This window comes from Arvicanthis niloticus, chromosome X (assembly GCF_011762505.2).
Source record: "Arvicanthis niloticus isolate mArvNil1 chromosome X, mArvNil1.pat.X, whole genome shotgun sequence".
Lineage (NCBI taxonomy): Eukaryota > Metazoa > Chordata > Mammalia > Rodentia > Muridae > Arvicanthis > Arvicanthis niloticus.
The window spans coordinates 84,975,788-84,995,003 of record NC_047679.1 but is presented as its reverse complement, the minus strand read 5'-3'; the positions used below and the strand labels follow the sequence as shown (position 1 = coordinate 84,995,003).

Below are 19,216 nucleotides of genomic sequence, written 5' to 3'. Positions count from 1 at the left end.
ATCCAGTCTCTGTTTGAAGGTGTTCTTTCATTTCCATATATGAATTTTATCTTTCCTTCAAATATTTTGATTTCTACTTTCATTACATGATGGAAAGAAATGTTACCTAGTATAATTTGAGCCTTCTTAAATGTGTAAATAATTGTCTTAGGACATAGCATGTGGAAAAAACCCGGGAAAGGTTCCAGCTGTATTTTTAAAAGAATGTATCATCTCTTGGATGGCATTTCAATGCCATACAGAAAGTTCTTTATATATGCCACTGAGAGCCATTTGGGTTATAGCATTAAGTCCTCTCTCTCTCTCTCTCTCTCTCTCTCTCTCTCTCTGTGTGTGTGTGTGTGTGTGCTATGTGTTTGTTTGTATGTATGCATGTGTGTTTTAAGGAGACAGAAACAGAGTTTAAGAGAGAAACAGAGAGAGATTGAGGGAGAGAGAGGCCATGAAAACAGGAAAAGGTATTTGGAATGTCGTGGAATGTAGAATGGGACCAGCAAGAGAGAAAAACAAAACAAGAGAAGGGGCCGATATAAAGAAAGTGTAAAGTGTAGTGGTATTCATGTTTAGATATGTCATTATGAAAACCATTATTGTGTAGACTACCAAGAAGTTAATTAAAATTTTAAGGTTAATTAAACTGCTTTAAGTATATAGAACAGTTGAATGGATTCAGGAAAAAAATACACGAGTTATCGATTTTTCCTCAGAGGTAAAAATTTTGCTTAGCACACATAAGGCCCTTAGTTAAGTCCCTAGAACCCCAAACTGTGTGAAAATAAAAATAGACACCAGTGTATGCTGTCTATAAAAGACTCACATTTGATTTAAGTGTACACATAGAAGGAAAGAGAAAAGAAATATGAAGGTGAAAGAAAAGTTTTCTTGTTGGTTGTCTGTCTCAGCATTCTATGCATTATTGAAAATGAATCTGAGTTCTTTTACAGTTGCACCAGCATTTGGCTTCTGTGTTTCATTGTTTGGAACTTGTGTTCACATGTATTTGTAACTGCCACATAGGAATAGAGAAATAACAATTTTACTGTTATACAATATCCTTCCTTGGGTCAATGACATTTTCTGAGTTAAAATACGTTTTCTCTGATATCGAGGAGCAGCCATGTTTTAATTTGATTATTCTACATGATATTTTCCTTTCTCTTTCCATCTATGTGAGGATATGGGGGGAAAGAATCTGTATATGTTGCTGGCAAATGAATATAGCCACTACAGAAACCTGTATGGGGTTTCGAAAAGGTCACAACCTAAAATACTCCAATTATTTATTCAGCTATAATACTTTGGAGCATAAGCCTGTGAAATTGTAAGTTAACATAGTCTTGTATTCTGACTAGAGGTGATTACCCATAGGAATGTCTTACTATTATTGCTTTATTGTTTTCTGATTGATTTGTCCTACTATTGTCTCTTGCTATTTGGTAATATAAACCTGTACCCATTCTTATTAGCAGTAAATTTGCCTGTGTTCATTCAGTATCTCAATGGTCATTTTAATTCTTTTACATTTAATTCCTATATGTCCATTTATTCAGATCCAGCTTATAGAGATTTGATTAGTCTGATTATGTCATATGTCTTTGTTTGTCCATGTGCCTTATAATATTGTGCATTGGAATGCACAATATTTACAGACCAGAACTGAAGAAAGACCTGCATTACCCAGTCCAACAAGAAAGTCTTAGGGCCTTTTAAGATTTTTGGCATCCAGTGTTTTTTGTCTTCTCTGGGCTTGTGCTTATCATTTTTCAGTTAGAGAACTTTTCCAGCTTTTCCCCAAGAATATGAAACCTACTTATCCCTTTTGTATCAGTCTGTGGAATTAAGCATGTAAGGTCTGTTGATTCCATTCACATTCAGTGATGAGAGACAGAAATCAGTCTCTTGTGAAGCCTTCACACAGAATCAGAATATTAGATTTACAGGAAGAGATATCAAAAAGGGAGAGTGATAGTTGTGTTTACAAGTAAGATACAAAGCAAGAGAGTTGAAAGAAAACAGAAATAGTAATTAAGAAATGAATACTTGAGCACATGGGGAGATGTCTGCCAGTGGGACTATGCACCCTAGGCTCCAGGGTTGCCACAGGATCCTAGTCCGCTGAGGCTGGGTCATCAGCCATGGGGCTCTTGTTCTCGCCCCTCAGTACCAAGGATGAGGAACAGCCTATCAAAATCCTGTTGCTGTGCATGAACTGTTTCTGGAATGTCATGAAGTGACTTCTGCTCACCAAGTTTTCTTTCTTTAGGGAAACAATTAATCATGAACTCCTTTTTCTGTGGAAACTGTGGCTAGAACAACATAGAGATTCAGTCAGCAGGCAGGATCAGGAACCGGGAGTGTGCTACCCCTTTACCGTTATGGGCCAAGAGGACATGAACAGAGAAGTAGTGAAGACAGACTCAGCCACCACAAGGATCCCTCAGCTGTATTTTGAAGTTCCAACTTTCAGCTAGAAGGGAACTAATGACTATTGTTATAGTCACGCAATCTCTGGCCTAGAACAGGACCAGGCCACAGGATGGGCAATGGAAGGTGCCATAACAGTAAGAATTGATGACTTCATAAATAAAGGATAAATAAAGGACTAAAAGCAAATGACTTCATGATCACATACTACAGCCGGATCCCACAGCAAGCTGAAATGCTGCTGGGGCTCCAAGCAGAAGAACCAGAAAAGTAGGAAGAGAAAGACCTTAGAAACAAAGTGCTCCAGTTCATCACAAACTACACAGAGTGCAATGCTCCAGCTCAGACCAACATGAAGCTTATCCAAATGCCCCCACCTTAGAGAGGGTATCATCATGGCCACCAACTGTGAGAACTGTGGGCATCAGAATAATGTGGTAAAGTATGGAGGAGTGATAGAGTCCTTGGATACCAGGCTCATCCTTCACATCACAGATCCCTCAGACTTGACCTCCTTAAGTCTGATACTTATAGTATGGAAATCCTGGAGCTCAAGTTTGAACTAGGAATGAATGGCTGTTCTTGGGGGCAAGTTCACCACTCTAAAAGAACTGATGAAAGACGTCCTAGAATCGGTAACCATGAACCCATTAACACTGGACAACAGCTTGAATCTTGACTAATCGGAGAAACTGCAGGAGTTTAACTAGAAGCTTGGCTATATCATCTAGGACAAGATGAAGGCCCAATTTATCATGAATGATCCAGCAGGAAACAGTTACCTGCAGAATGTGTATGTGCCCTAAGAAGATCCAGAGATGAAGGTAGAACAGTACAAGCACGCCTTTGACCAAAATGAGGAGCTGGGTGTCAATGACATAAAGACAAAGGGCTATGAGGGAGGCCCAGTTCCACAGTGGCAGTAGTGGGTAGCTCACAGGCCAGCTCCAGTGACGCTTACATGGCAGATTATTTAATACTATTGAAAAATGGTGAGTGCCCAAGCTCTTGTTCATGGTGGGGAGGATAACACTTGAGCTAGAAATCTAGGTAAATGGATGGAACTAGAAAATATCATCCTGAGTGTGGTAACTCAATCACAAAAGAACACACATGGTATTCACTCACTGATAATTGGATATTAGCCCAGAAGCTTGAAATACCCAAGATTCAACTCACAGACCACATGAAGCTCATGAAGAAGGAAGACCAAGTGTGGGTGATTCGGTCATTCTTAGGAGTAACAAAATACTCAAGGGAGCAAATATGGAGACAAAGTGTGGGACAGAAACTGAAGGAGGGCTGTCTGGAGACCATTCCACCTGGGTATCCATCCCATGTGCAGTCACCAAAGGTAGGCACTGATGTGGCTGTTAGGAAGTGCATGCTGACAAGAGCCTGATATAGCTGTCTCCTTAGAGGTCTGCCAGAGTCTGACATATTTAGAGGCAGATGCTCACAGATAACCATTGAACTGATCAAGGGGTTCCCAATGGAGGAGTTAGAGAGAAGACTGAAGGAGCTGAAATGGTTTGAGGACCCAAGAGGAGAGCAATAATATCAACCAACCAGAGCTCCCCAGGGTCTAAACCACCAGCCTGGAAGCACATAGTGATGGACCCATGGCTCCAGCTGTATATGTAGGGGAGGATGGCCTTGTTGGGCATAGGTGGGAGAGGAGATCCTTGGGCCCATGAAGGCTAGAGTGTGGGGGAATTTGAGGGTGGGGATGTGGGATTGGGGGGGTAGGTGGGCGCATATCCTAATAGAAGCATGAGGAGGGGGGATGGAATAGGAGGTTCCTGGGCTGGGGGAGGATATGGGGTAAGGGGATAACATCTGAAATATAAATAAAATATGCAGTAAAAATACAAAGACTAAAAATAAACAATTCTAAAAAAAACAAAACAAACAAACCAACAAAAAAAGAAATCTAAGCACTCAAGGTGAGCAGCTGGTAATGTAGTTACAGGCCTACTGTGTTCCTTGACCTCTTTTTTTCTTCTATTATTGGATATTTTATGTATTTACATTTTACATGTTATCCTCTTTCCTGGTTTTCTCAGTATCTAATGAGATGATCATGTATTTTTTTCTTTGTTTATATAGTGGATTATGTTCATGAATTTCCACATATTGAACCATCCCTGCATTCCTGGGATAAAGCCTACTTGATCAAGATGTATGATTGTTTTGATATGTTCTTGGATTCAGTTGGTGAGAATTTTATTGAGTAATTTTGCATTGATATTCATAAGGGAAATGGGTCCAAAATTCTATTTCTTTGTTGGGTCTTCGTGTGGTTTAGGTATAAGCATAATTGTGGCATCATAGAAGGAATTGGGTAGTGTTCCTTCTGTTTCTATTTCATGGAATACTGTGAAGAGTATTGGTATTAGGTCTTCTTTAAAGGTCTGATAGAATTCTGCACTAATCTCATCTGGTCCTGGGCATTTTTTGTTGGGAGACTTTTAATGATTGCTTCTATTTCTTTAGGGATTACAGAACTGTTTAGATAGTTTATCTGATTCTGATTTAACTTTGGTACCTATTATCTGTGTAGAAAATTGTCCATTTTATCCAGATTTTCCAATTTGGTTGAGCATAGGCTTTTGTAGTAGGATCTGATGATGTTTTGAATTTTCTCAGTTTCTGTTGTTATGTCTCCCTTTTCATTTCTGATTTTGTCAATTTGATACTATCTCTGTGCCCTCTAGTTAGTCTGGCTAAGGGTTTACCTATTACGTTGATTTTCTCAAAGAACTGGCTCCTGGTTTTGTTGATTCTTTGCATAGTTCTTTTTGTTTCTACATGGTTGATTTCAGCCATGAGCTTTCAAGTGTGCTGTTAAGCAGCTAGTGTATGCTCTCTCCAGTTTCTTTTTGGAATCACTCATAGTTTTCCTCTTAGTACTGCTTTCCATGTATCTCACAAATTTGAGTATACCGTGCCTTCATGTTTTATTAAATTCTAAAAAAAAAAATATTTAATTTCTTTCTTCATTTCTTCCTTGACCAAGTTATTATTGGGTAGAGCATTGTTCAGCTTCCATATGTATGTGGTCTTTCTGTTGTATTTGTTGTTATTAAAGACTAGCCTTAGTCCGTGGTGATCTGATAAGATGCATGGAAATATTTCAATCTTCTTGTATCTGTTGAGGCCTGATTTGTGACTAATTATGGTCAATTTTGGAGACGGTACCATGGGTTGCTAAGAAGGTATATTCTTTTGTTTTAGGATAAAATGTTCTATAGATATCAATTAAATCCATTTGGTTCATAACTTCTGTTAGTTTCACTGTGTCTCTGTTTAGTTTCTGTTTCCATGATCTGTCCATTAATGAGAGTGTGTGTTGAAGTTTCTCACTATTATTGTGTGAGGTGCAATGTGTACTTTGAGCTTTAGTAAAGTTTTGTTTATTAATATAGGTGCCCTTGCATTTAGATCATAGATGTTCAGAATTGAGAGTTTATCTTGGTAGATTTCCCCTTTAATGACTATTAAGTGTCCTTCCTTATCTTTTTTGATAACTTCTAGTTGAAATTCAATTTTATTCGATATTAGAGTGGCTGCTCCAGCTTGTATATTGGGACCATTTTCTTGGAAAATTGTTTCCCAGCCTGTTATTCTGAGGTAGTGTCTGTCATTGTCACTGAGGTGCATTTCCTGTATGCAGCAAAATGCTGGGTCCTGTTTATGTATCCAGTCTGTTAGTCTACGTGATTTTATTAGAGAATTGAGTCCATTGATATCAAGAGATGTTAAGGAACAGTGATTATTGCTTCTTGATATTTTTGTTGTTAGAGGTGGAATTATGTTTCTGTGGCTATCTTTTGGGTTTGTTAAAAGATTACTTTCTTGCTTTTTATAGGGTGTAGTTTCCCTCCTTGTGTTGGAGTTCTCCATCTTTTATCCTTTGTAGGGATGGATTTGTGGAAAGATATTGTATAAATTTGGTTTTGTCATGGAATATCTTGGTTTCTCCATCTACGGTAATTGAGAGTTTTGCTGGATATAGTAGTCTTGGCTGGCATTTGTGTTTTCTTTGGGGCTGTATGACATCTGCCAAGGATCTTCTAGCTTTTATATTCTCTGTTGAGAAGTCTGGTGTAATTCTGTTAGGTCTGCCTTTATTTGTTGCTTGACATTTTTCCCTTACTGCTTTTAATATTCTTTCTTTGTTTTGTACATTTTGTGTCTGGACTATTATGTGACAGGAGGAATTTCTTTTCTGGTCCACTCTATTTGGAGTTCTGTAGGCTTCTTGTATGTTCATGGGCATCTCTTTCTTTAGGTTAGGGAAGTTTTCTTCTATAATTTTGTTGAAGATATTTACTGGCCCTTTAAGTTGGGAATCTTCACTCTTTTCTATACCTATTATCCTTAGGTTTGGTCTTCTCATGGTGTCCTGGATTTCCTGGGTTTTTTGGGTTAGAAGATTTTTTTGCATTTTGCATTTTCTTTGACTGTTGTGTCAATGTTTTCTATGGTATCTTTTGCACCTGAGATTCTCTTTTCTATCTCTTGTATTCTGTTGGTGATGCTTGAATCTATGACTCCTTATCTCTTTCCTAGGTTTTTTTATCTCCAGGGTTGTTTTGCTTTGTGATTTCTTTGTTGTTTCTATTTCCATTTTTAGATCCTGGATGGTTTTGTTCATTTCCTCCACCTTTCTCATTGTGTTTTCCTGTAATTCTTTAATGAATTTCTGTGCTTCCTCTTTAAGGACTTCTACTTGTTAATATGTGTTCTCCTGTATTTCTTTAAAAGAGTTATTTATGTCCTTCTTAAAGTCCTCAATCGTCATCATGAGATGTGATTTTAAATCTGAATCTTGCTTTTCCGGTGTGTATCTAGGTCTTGTGGTGGGAGAACTGGGTTCTAATGATGCCAAGTAGCCTTGGTTTCTATTGCTTAGGTTCTTGCCCTTGCCTCTCACCATCTGGTTATCTCTAGTGTTAGTTGGTCTTGCTGTCTCTGACTGGAGCTTGTCCATCCTGTGAGCCTGTGATCTTAGGTGTTTCAGTACTCCTGAGAAGATCAACACTGTCTGACTAGTATTTGGGTAAAGAGGGTAGTGGGACAGCCTTAGCTCTGGGGCACAGATGGAGACCAGAAGGCTCTTTGACCTTCTTTAGGAGGTTTTACATCAGTGTGAAAAGAACCTCAGACATTCCTTATATCACGTTTTGCCTATCAAATTTAAGCCCTCTAGTAATGGACCTTTGACATTTGTGAATGTGAAATACAAGTTGCAGCTGGCTTTGGGCATATGAAGTACTAAGTTTCTGCATGAAAGAGCATCCAAGGGGTGTAGCAGGCCAGGTGAAGAAGCTTACATTAAAGTGATGGCTTTTCAACAATCAAAAGAAAAAAAAATCAAAGAAATGAATGCCCATTGTTTTTCAGGTGACTCAATGGTGCAGATAAAGTTTATGAAAATTCCAAAGAGTACAAAAAATTAGAAAAAGTTATAGAATAGAATAATAGAATATGGATGAGGTATGACTTTTGCTCTAGTAGGACAAAGGGTACATTTCACTGTCATAAGAAGTTTGTAAGTGAAGATGTATATTACTAAGCTGTTCATTCTTGTTGGGGGAAATTGTATGGTTCTTCTTACTCTGCTATACTGCAATGTCAACTCCAACTAATCATTAAATTAGTTACTTTTCAGTTGTTTTTATAAGACCCCATGGCCAAGACAACTCATAAAAGGAAGGGTCTATCTGGACTTATGGTTCCAAAGGGAAAAGAATCAATCATGGAAGCAAGCAGCAGACATGGTAGCAGGAACTCAGTGCTGAATGCTTACAACCTGAACCATAACCAAAAAGGAGAGAGAGAGAGAGAGAGAGAGAGAGAGAGAGAGAGAGAGAGAGAGAGAGAGAGAGAGAGAGAGAGAAAGAAAGAAAGAAAGAAAACATAGAGTGGTGAAGGTTCTGAGCTCTCAAAGCTTACCTTCCTCTATCAAGTCCATACTCTCTAAGCCTCCACAAATAGCACCAACCACTTGAAACCCATGTACCTATGGGATAATGCTCATTTCAAACACTAAAGTCATATATGAATCCTCATTTATTTAGTGAGGGAGACTATTTAGTATATTTACTGATAAACCTAGTAAGTACAGGTGCAGAATGCGGTAATTTATTGCTATTAAAACCCATTAAAATGATAGAAATGAGAGCACAGGTATTCACTTTAAATTAGAAGACTACTCCTCTCTCTCTTAGATGGAAAATATTAAGTGACATTTTAAAATAAAAGGGATGAACATTGATGCATTTTTCCTTGAATTGTCATTGATTTTTTTGTGATTGAATGTAATGTTTGGTTTTTAAAATGTTTTCATTATTTTCAGATTAAATATAATATGTGTTGAAAATCTTGAAGAATAAGAAAGATTCACTCTTTCCTTCCGTTTGGAATTAAGACCAGGGGGTAGATTTGAAACACTATGAAGAGTAGATTACTTATACTAAAATAATCTCCTTGGAAAAGATAGCTGAAAAATGAAAAATAGAATTATTTATCAGCATATACAGATGTAATGAAAGTCAAACAGAATGTTTACCAGAGACAAGAGTCATAGAATAATGTAACCATGGTCTTGCCCTTGACAAATGAAAACTGTCACTCCACTAATTTTGTACATTATAGGAAAGTAAGAATTCATGTATTACAAACTATAACCTATTACCACCTTACTTGCTTTGCTTTACTTAACTTTTTAAGAGTTCTTTATGCAACAGAAGGTTGTAAAAGTTGGAATCTTAGGAACCAATATTTAAAATAAAAAAAATAAACAGAGGCATGGAGAACCAATATAAAAAGTTTACAAGTATAGATTGTTTTGTTTGATAAACAAAACGGTCACTTTTGAAAACAGGTGTTTTTAGGTTAATAAACTACTTCATTGTAAAGGAAAGTATACATGATGAGAACTGAGTACATAATCTTTGTAGTACATTCATATATATATAATAGTAGCAGGGTGATAATGTCTGAGCTGACTCATAAGGACCAGATTAATAATCAGTGATTTGCTAGTGATGCAGCTGATCCTTCTTGCATATGTTCAGCTAAGCTGCCTGTGGGCATCATAAAAAGCTTTAATCATTGCACGTGCCAATAGTTAGTGTTAGCTTATACTAATTCTACTTCACAGAACTATTAATAAAATCAATTAAATGGTGCCTGAAAGTTATTTGAGTTCCTTGGAAAAAACACACTGTGTAAATATGAGTTGTTATTAAAATTCACCTTTTGTCTTCCTCGAATCTCTTATTTAGCTCGAGTCTCTTTCCTTCTTGAGCAGTTTCAGTTTTTCCATAACTGAGAAAAGAAGTTTTTGAAACTCGGCTTTAAATGATGACTCCTCTCATCTATGACCCCATCACAAACCATGCTCACACTTTTCGTATATTACTAACTCATCTACTATGTAAGCCTCAAGATATGCTATGGTTGTCATTTCAACAAGTTAAACGTAATTAAACATCTTGGCTATAAATGGAAAATTACTATTCTAGCAATGGATATACTATAAACACATCTGCAACTAATGAAAAACTTCAACAGTTTGATATAGGCCCTCAGTGGGCCAGAGCTCTTCTTGTTCATGGAAATGAGATGTCTGATAATCATATGCAAATTTTAAATACACATTCGCCTTACTCCCAGGTTAGTACTCTATTTATAAGTTAAACCAAAGCATATTTGGTGGCAATTATCATGCAGATGTATATTGATGTTGTTTGATTTATACTTTGTTGATTGTTAATTATAGCACCCATCTTTTAGTTTATTAATTGGCCTTTGTATACTGTTTTTGAAGAAATATCTATAGCTCATTGTTTACATGATGAATATGGTCTGTGGGTAATTACAAAACTTTTCCATGCTAGGAAGCAGCTTGTAAGTAATAAGGCCAAATTTGCAACATCCAACTTACCCGTGGCGCCTTTAATACTCTGCATGTTGTTTATTTAGTTCCATCATACTGGCAGCACTACTTTGCTCTTTTTTTTTTCCAAGAGATTTTTGGACAAAATATGAATAACCGCCTTTATGGAAATTATGTGAGTATCTACCATGATCTGACAGTAAGAAAGCAGAAAGTAGTGAGAGAATGACATTTTGGCTTTCCACCTTTGAAACCAAGGCTCAAATTCCTTTTCCAAGTGATAAAATTTCGTAACAATGGACTATGGAGCACAAGGTAATAAAGGAAATGTGTCTATAAGGCTGTATTTCAAAATGACCAAAAAGCTCTATTATAACATATTAACAAAAATCATTTGTATAAGAAGCATAAGTGAGATGCAAAAATCAGTCAAAAAAACATGAACTTTCTATTGTTGGAATTAATTCTCTTTATGAATGTGTGTTCAACGAGGGCAGTTATTATTCCCCCCAAAGCCTGTTCTGTCTGCACTGACAACAATAGCATCAATCCTGAAGTATATTTTAGTAGATCAATCTTCTAATCCATGACATTCAGTGATTAACTGATGTTTTTCAAATGTCTGAGAATGAAAACTAAAATAGAGCAGTAATTTTCACCACATGTAATTTTGTACCATGAACTAAGGAAGAACACTTTGTAGATACTCCCTTAAAACCTGAATATCATGTAAATTTTATATCATTCAAATGACTTTATTTTATACTGAAGCTACAAGTCTAAAAACCTGACGAAAGAGTCTAGCACATTCACATATGAACTACTCTTAATTGTCCTTGCAGTTGAGGTAGAGAGTATCTCTGCATCATTTAGAACCTTACGTATCATTTATACCTTATGAATATAGGCATAAAGTAACCATTGGAAACTTTTGCTCCCTTATAAATGTATTTTTCAAGATACAACCCAGACACATCAGGAGTGGTTTACAGATATCTGGTCTTACTAATATTTTTGGAAAAAAAAAAAAGAAGTCCATGCCTGTAATTCAAAGACTCAGGAGGCAGAAATCATTATTTCAGGCCCAGTTTGGACTACTTAGAGAGTTCAAGGACACATTGATTTTAGATAGTGTGAGAAATCTCAGACACATAGGGGTAGGAATATAGCTACTGGTAAAAATATTTGCCTAGGATGTGCAAGGCTCAAGCTTCATCTTCCACACTAAAGTAATCATCATCATCATGCATATTTTGGTTCTCAACATAGTACTCATTTGGCAGATACCAAATGATATCATAATTTAATTAAATAATGATGTATTGCTTTTCATATTGATAATTATTCTGGTTTCATGATTTTGAAAAATTAGTCGATGTCCTTTGGTTTGGTTATTCTTTGTGAAGTTTGGAAAGAGTTGAGTAATTCTGGTAAATTAAACTGACTCAAGTATGCAATAAATAGATTCCCCCCTTTGGAGTGCTGTATATCTGTTCATGTGTGTGTGCAGATGCACCCAATGTAGATGAAGCCAATTATAAGTGCAAATGTAGTAGCCAAAGATCAGCTTCAGTTATCTTTAGCACTCTTGGCCTTACTTTTTGATACAGTGACTTTCAATGAGCCTGGATCTTGCAGGTTGGACTAGAACTTTATGACATATGACTGTTTATGTTCCCAGTACCCCAAATTAACACTGGGGTTACAAGTACATGTTGTTACACTTGGTGTTTATGCAAATGCTAGGGACCAGAATTCAAGTCCTCCTGATTGTGTGGCAAATACTTTACCACCTAAGAGGCCCTTAACCACACTTTTTAAATATTTACCACATTGAAGTAAATAGTGGCCAGGCTATGGTTTTAAATTTTTTCCTTTGGTAACTTTTAATTATTTCTAATAAATCTAGTGCTTATATTTACAGTTCTATGTAAGGATATTGAGCAAACACTGGAAATACATGAAATTCTGCCAAAGAGCAGTCATCAAATTCTATTTAAGTTTCAGTTGCTCTCACATTGCATTGAAATTGTGATTATCCACCTGCCTTCTCTACTGAACTGAGAACCTCTAAATACCAAAAACCTCATTTAATTCACCTCTGCCTCTTGAAAACTTAACACATTTGACATCTAGTAAGAACAAAATGAATGTACTTAGATAACAAAATTGCTTCAAAAATACTAATTTTTATTTAGCAGGTAATTTCATAATTTGGAGCTTAATTAATCTCTTAAAAATGTTTGCCTTCTACTCCTGTATTGCAATAAGTTTTACCTTCTGCTTTCTGCTTCTACAGTTTTCCAACAGTCTCTAAGGAGACTTACTACAATTTTAGTCGAAGCAGATATGATGGGGAAATTGCTTTGTTGTTTGTTTGACTTTTGTTATTTCAAAACAAGGTCTCACAATGTAGCCCTGACTTTCCTGGAACTCACTCTGAAAAACAGGCCGGCGTCAAACTCCAGGAAATCCACCTGCCTCTGCCTCCCAAGTACTGGGATTAAAGGCATGTTCAGCAATGCCTGGCTGGAAAAATTGATTTCTGATGAAGATTAGCACTAGTTATACACACACAGAGAGTTTGTTCCAGTAGCACATAGCACTGTCATTAAATATGAATTTAAACAGCTTATAAAAACCAAATAATTCTGGATGAAACTAGAAAAAAACTTTTATACAAGGCCAGATCCATCTAAAGAAGTATTAGATGTTTGAAACACCTGAGGTAATTAAATTTGCTTTAACTGTTCTACTATTCCAAAGTTTTCTGATATGCCTTAAACCTTCAGGTCTTCTCTTTGAATGTTTAACATAGAAAGTAAACTTACCTTTGTCTACTTTCTATGTGATTCTCTATGGCTAGCTTTAGGAGTTAGAAAGCTTCCAAGAAGAACTATCCCCATCCATGAGGGTATGTTTTCATATTTACCTTTAATCAAAATTAGATAGTGATCTCAACTTTTTGAGTTATACTTTGCTTATAGACTTTCAAATCTTCCAGAAGCTTCTATGGTATGCAAGGTATGTATTTTTATTCTATAATAAAACTAATCTGTAAGGAAGACATTATCTAACAGAAATACATTTCAAGTAGTGTATATGCCCCTATCTTTTAATATTTTGTTATTAAAAACAGCAGTATAAATTGTAATGTAATGTTAGTAGTTCTTGGGGAAAATATTAAATGCTTTTTATTCATCTGTTTAAGAAATTATTAACATTGGTATAGTAAAGGTTTATTTCTTAAATATAAAGCTAAACTTACTGTCAGAGAAAGAAAATAAACAGAAAGTAGGAAAGTATTGGATTTACACATCCTTGGTATACATTCTTTATTCTGTTTATATTTTGAGCTTCAGCTGCATAAGCTTGTTATATGGGAGTAGTAGTTTTCTTACTATTTTGTTAAGAATGTGTTTATCATCTCAAAGTGTATGGTTATTCAGTTAAGATTAATCTTCTCTCAGCATTATAATATGAACACAATTTAGCAACAACCAAACTGTCATCACTATGTCAGCAAAAATGTATGTAAATTTCTAGAACCGTGTGGATGACTAATGGATTACACTATAGCAGAAAGAAAGTTGAGATTTTTATTTTCCTCTAGAGACACAGCAAAAATATCTTTACTGATACCAAATCTATGTATTAAAAAGAATTTATTTTTTACTGAAAAATGTGGCTTATTAAATTACCTTTAGGAACAGTCAGAACTGAAAGCAGACTCTTTACAATTATTCCAAACCATGTTTCTAAATCTACCTGGAAATTCATGCTCAAAATTTCCTTTTTGCATAATGAGAGTGTGAGCTTTTCTTCCAGGAGTAGAGGAAATAGAACTGAAAATGTAGACAACCTAAGTTTTCTTATTTTTAATAGTAGTACAACATTGCCTAACAAAGTATCTCTATTTAAGTGGCCACTGTCAATGAGTGAGTTTCTTGATGACATTTTTTGTCAGATGTATAAACAATGCATGTGTTAGAACAGCTGGGCTGGATACTTCATTTCCAAGACAGTTTCTTCATTTCCATATCTGTTGCCTTGATACTCACTGGATTTTTTTTCCTTCCATATGATTGATGTCACACCCATGTGGCTTGAGTGACTCTCGTGTAGTTTTACAGTTAATCAAGAGACTGAGAGGAAGCTGCAAACTTCTCTCAACCTAGCTTCTAGAATCTCAAAACATTGTTTATGTCATACTCCATAAGACAAGCTTATCCCTGAGGCCAACCAAGAGCTGGGAGAGTAACAAAAACCACAATCCCATGGTAGGAGCAGCAGAAATACATATGTTTATCTTAACCCGGCATTGACTCAAGTTTTAAAAGAATGCATCTAGCAGGCCTACATTTGATAAAATTCTTAGGTGTTTGGATTAGTCTGTTGCATTCCTTGGGAACTTCTAAAATTTTTGTTCTACTTTGAGCATGTCTGAAGCAGAATATGCTTGAGGATTAACGTTGGAATCTGGTGTAACATAATTTCTAGAGGTTTTATTATTACAAAAGTATTGAGCTTTGACATCAAAATTTGAAATTCAAAATGCTATGTCTGAACAATACTACCATACTGTATTGAATTTTTAAATTTCGTCAGCCATAAATGGAGGCATCCAATAAACTGTTGTCATTGTCTTTCTCTATTTCTTTTTTCCTGTAGTGATATATTTTCAAGCATTTATCTTTATGACTATGAATCTCCCATTTAGATCAGGAGTTGATGTTTACAGTGCTTATAATAGTGTCTTTATTATTTGGGACTATGAGGAACTTACAAAATGATCTCTTATTTGAGAAAATGGTGGTAGATAAATAAAACCATTTCAAATTACCAAACACTGTGCTCGTTGAAATGCAGAAAGTTTAGTGACCAATTTTGTTTTACTTTTAAAACAGTATTGTTATTCCAATGTCTTGTAGAAACAGCTTTTCTTGGATGAAAAGTCGAGAAGTTCCCCACCTTTCTGTCAATTTTTTTTCTCAGAATAAAAATTGGCTTTGTATCTAATATACATCAGAATCAAATTGATGTAATAATTTTGTAAGGTGAACTGTGTTAATATGTGTTGAAATACTTGTTCAAACTCAACAAATATATTTTACATGTTACAAACAATCCACAGAAAGCTACACTTGGTGAAATTGAGTAGGATACATCCCTTAAAGGGCCCGTTTCCTTATTTTGAGCAGTAATTATTAAATTTCTCTCTTGAAGAATATATATAATGGCAGAATAAAAGCAAAGATCTTCCCACAGTCATAAAATTCACTCAAGATTTTTTTTTTGTGGAGTATTTCTCCATATATTTTTTTCCTGCTTACTATATACATTTTCTTATAAAATAATATGTCCACTAGAATTCCCAATATATACTAATAATATAAGATCATTAAATGCCACTATGAAAACCCTGGGAATAAACAGAGCACATTGGCATATTTGCATATTAGTTTAGATGGAAAAGTGTAAGTACAACTAATTGGGTAGAAAGGATGTCAGCACATCTATGTTTTCAATTTCCTTTAATAAAATGTAATGACTTCAAAGATAATATGGGGAAAGTTGGAAGAACCGTAGTCTGATATTTCCACATTTATGAATTAGCTACCAACTCCCAACACAAGTTTAGTATATCTCATCTTTTAGTTAAAACATACTGAACTTTAGTACCCATGTTGTTAGTCAGCATTTAAAATCTACATTTTAGAGAAATGAACAAAATCTTAGGGACATAATTTTCTTTTTCCTCTTTTGAAGATTGAATAAACCTTTTTAAATCCAAGTTTGGTTGGAAAAATCAAAATGGGAGTAAAAAATTTCCCAAGAAAGTGAGTACTGGGTTTAATTAATGCTTCTTGGCTATATAATTGGTAGGCACCAGCATGGTCATAAATTGCAAAAGATCATGTATTTTCTAAAATATACTCAGCTCTATCTGTTTTTTGTTTTTAATTGAAAAACTTGATAATATTAATATTAAACTGAAGATAAGAGAAAGCTCACAAATGTTAAGTAATCAAGTTTATATTAAAGATCACACTTTGTAAGAGAACCATAGAGGCCTACCACTGGGTTTCATTCTTATAGTTCTTGAAATCACAAGGATTGGAGGAAGGCTACACACACACACACACACTCTCAACCTTTTATGTTCTTATTTGAGATTGTAAAAAGGCAGTAGTATTCATGAATCAACTTGTTACTTACCCTGACATCATATGATTCATAAATATTCAGGTCCTTAAAATGGGTTTTAAATAGCACTGGATTGTGTTGTTGGAAATAATATTATCAAATCATTTTAAAGGCTGTACTGTGAAGTGTCTTTTATGAAGTGCTTAGTCTCCAGAAGTTAATGTTCTCCAAATAAAACTATTTGGCTAGCATGTATGAAAATATCTCTGTACCAATCACCAATGCAAGACGACCATGAATCTATCAATCACAGAGTTAAAAAGCTCTGTCGTACAGCACACTTAACTCACAGTGTAACAAATTAGTATTACCACTCCTTGATGCAATACAAACTCATTTTCTTAAACTGCTATTGTACTGAATGCCAGGGTTATAAATGAGCAGAACACAAATTGATTTGCATGTAATAACAGTGGCAATAAACCTTTCCTGGTTCGTGCAATTTTCCCCATCTGTTAACATAGAACAAGTTTAGGATCTATTATTATTCCCAGAAGGAGACTTACCCAGCTGGACATCTATAACACTTGGCTGATTTTCCATGGGGAACAATGGCTTGGGAGGCTTGTCTGTGAGTAAAGCTAGAAGAGAAAATGAAAGAAAGTAATGGAAAAATTGAGACAAATTATAGGGTAAAGAATATTCTACCATGTATAATATTTAATGTTTCTAGACTTGATGGTGTGTAAACATTTATTAGACAGTGTTTGTACTTGGGTACAATATCCATTTCCAAGGAATTTTAGAGCACCATTGATTCACTTAAATTAGGCTATCTTCAGTAGATACATTTTCCAACAAGTCCAAATGAATGGACTATTTAATTTTGGATGTGTTTTTATAAGCTTCTATATATCAAGAAGTATATTTTTTGAAAGTAAAATCAGAAAAACATCAAATTCTCATATTTACTCTCTGGCACTAAATAGTCTTAATGAATTGTAGTGGAAATTCTGTGTAGCAAAAGGTTTCGGAGAGTCCAAATCATACTTATTCTGTGCCTTGATCTTCTGTGATAAAAGAAAGACTGATAGATTCTTTAGTGACAGACTTTTAAAAGTCAACATCTTTTGTTTACGAAGTCAGATGTTTTGGATTAACACACAAGGAAGTAAATATTCTTCTTTGCCCTCAATTTATAATCCAGCACAAAATAAAAAGAGAACAAACCATGATGTAATCTAATAAAAAGTTGTAGTCACAACACATAAGCAGTAAGATATATATATATATATATATATATATATATATATATATATATATATATATATATTAGAGAAAAGAGGAGGCAATGACGCCCGAGTCAGAACAAATTTTTATGAAGGGATCTTAATGTTTATGTGAAACTTAAAGGATGAAAAAGAATAGAAAAGCAGAGAGTAAAGAAGAAATTAAAGGAAACTTAACAACACAATCCATGGCATAGTGATAAAAGATATCAAGAATGATGTACACAGAAAAGGATGGTCTGATGAAAAGGAATTGGATGGGGGATGCAGATATCCAATTGTTCATGACAGGAACAATATAAATTGGAAATAATAGTACACAGAGAGTGAAGGGCAAAATTCTTAAGGATCATAGGAAATTTGCAGACAGATTTGAACATGATGTGGTAAGCTAAAGTTTCATTGGTAATTCTTGAAATAAAACAATGACTCAAAGGTAGTGAATCTAATGATGATTAACTTGGTATGTGGGATGCATGCCAGGGGAGAACACAGGTAGGAAAGAAAACACAGTACTATAGTTGAGGCAGGGCAAACAGTGAGTAAGATCACAATGGAGTTTGGAAAATTAAAAAAAGAAAAAGAAGAAAGAAACTAGAGATAACTGGAAGAAAGCAACTAGAGGACTTGGAGTACATAAATATAATATGTACTGTTGTCATAGAGACAACCTTATTTCACCTTGTTATTCATATCCTGAATTCATTTATATACTTACTATATTGATGACTTGCTTAAGCTATACAACTAGATTTTAGCACTTTAAAATGATTTATAGATCTTTATAATACACAAGAGGCTTAGTACTGGGCTAGGTTATAAAAGATAATTGCTAAACCATCATTAATTGACATTTTAGGAAATCCCTGCTGATATGAAAGGGGTATATCTCATATTTACAAGTCTAGAAGAGTAAGTGGTGTGTTGGTTCAGGGTGTGTAAGGTTATAGAAATATAAAATTTTGTTGATATTCTCAAAAATAATTGTTGATAATAAAAACTACACCAGAAATATATGTAGAAAATATATTTGTATGGCATAAGCTCCATCTTGCTTAATTGGCAAAGGTAGAAAAATTTAGTGAATTGTTTGCATTTTTAAACAAATCTTCATTGATAGCCCACAACACATACATCGCTCTTACAAAATTTAACTTTTTAAAAACCAAACAGATTTGTGGATAATTTACACAGACATAAACGTCTATTATATTATCTTTATAATGTATTCTTTCCAATCAATTTTAATAATGTAAGCTTTAATTATTTTTAGAATATAAAGAATAAAAACTAAAATATCTGAATTTAAAATCCAATCACATCAGATGCCTAGGAAAAATGTATAAAATATGAATATATATATACATATATATATATATATATATATATATATATATATATATATATATTATAACAGTGGTTTCCACTAAGGTAAGGAATTGGTTAG

The 19,216-nt window shown here is 34.8% G+C and overlaps 1 protein-coding gene and 1 pseudogene across 1 annotated transcript in view; one reads left to right on the top strand and one right to left on the bottom strand.

The window, feature by feature from the left end:
* Il1rapl2 (interleukin 1 receptor accessory protein like 2) overlaps positions 1 to 19,216 on the bottom strand; it is a 1,120,259-nt gene that overhangs the window by 278,291 nt on the left and 822,752 nt on the right. Inside the window, exon 6 of the mRNA XM_034486219.2 lies at positions 17,047 to 17,121. Within this exon, the coding sequence (XP_034342110.1) occupies positions 17,047 to 17,121 (75 nt within the window). The remainder of the gene's footprint in view (positions 1 to 17,046; positions 17,122 to 19,216) is intronic.
* Positions 2,136 to 3,350, top strand: LOC117694225 (zinc finger protein ZPR1-like; annotated as a pseudogene).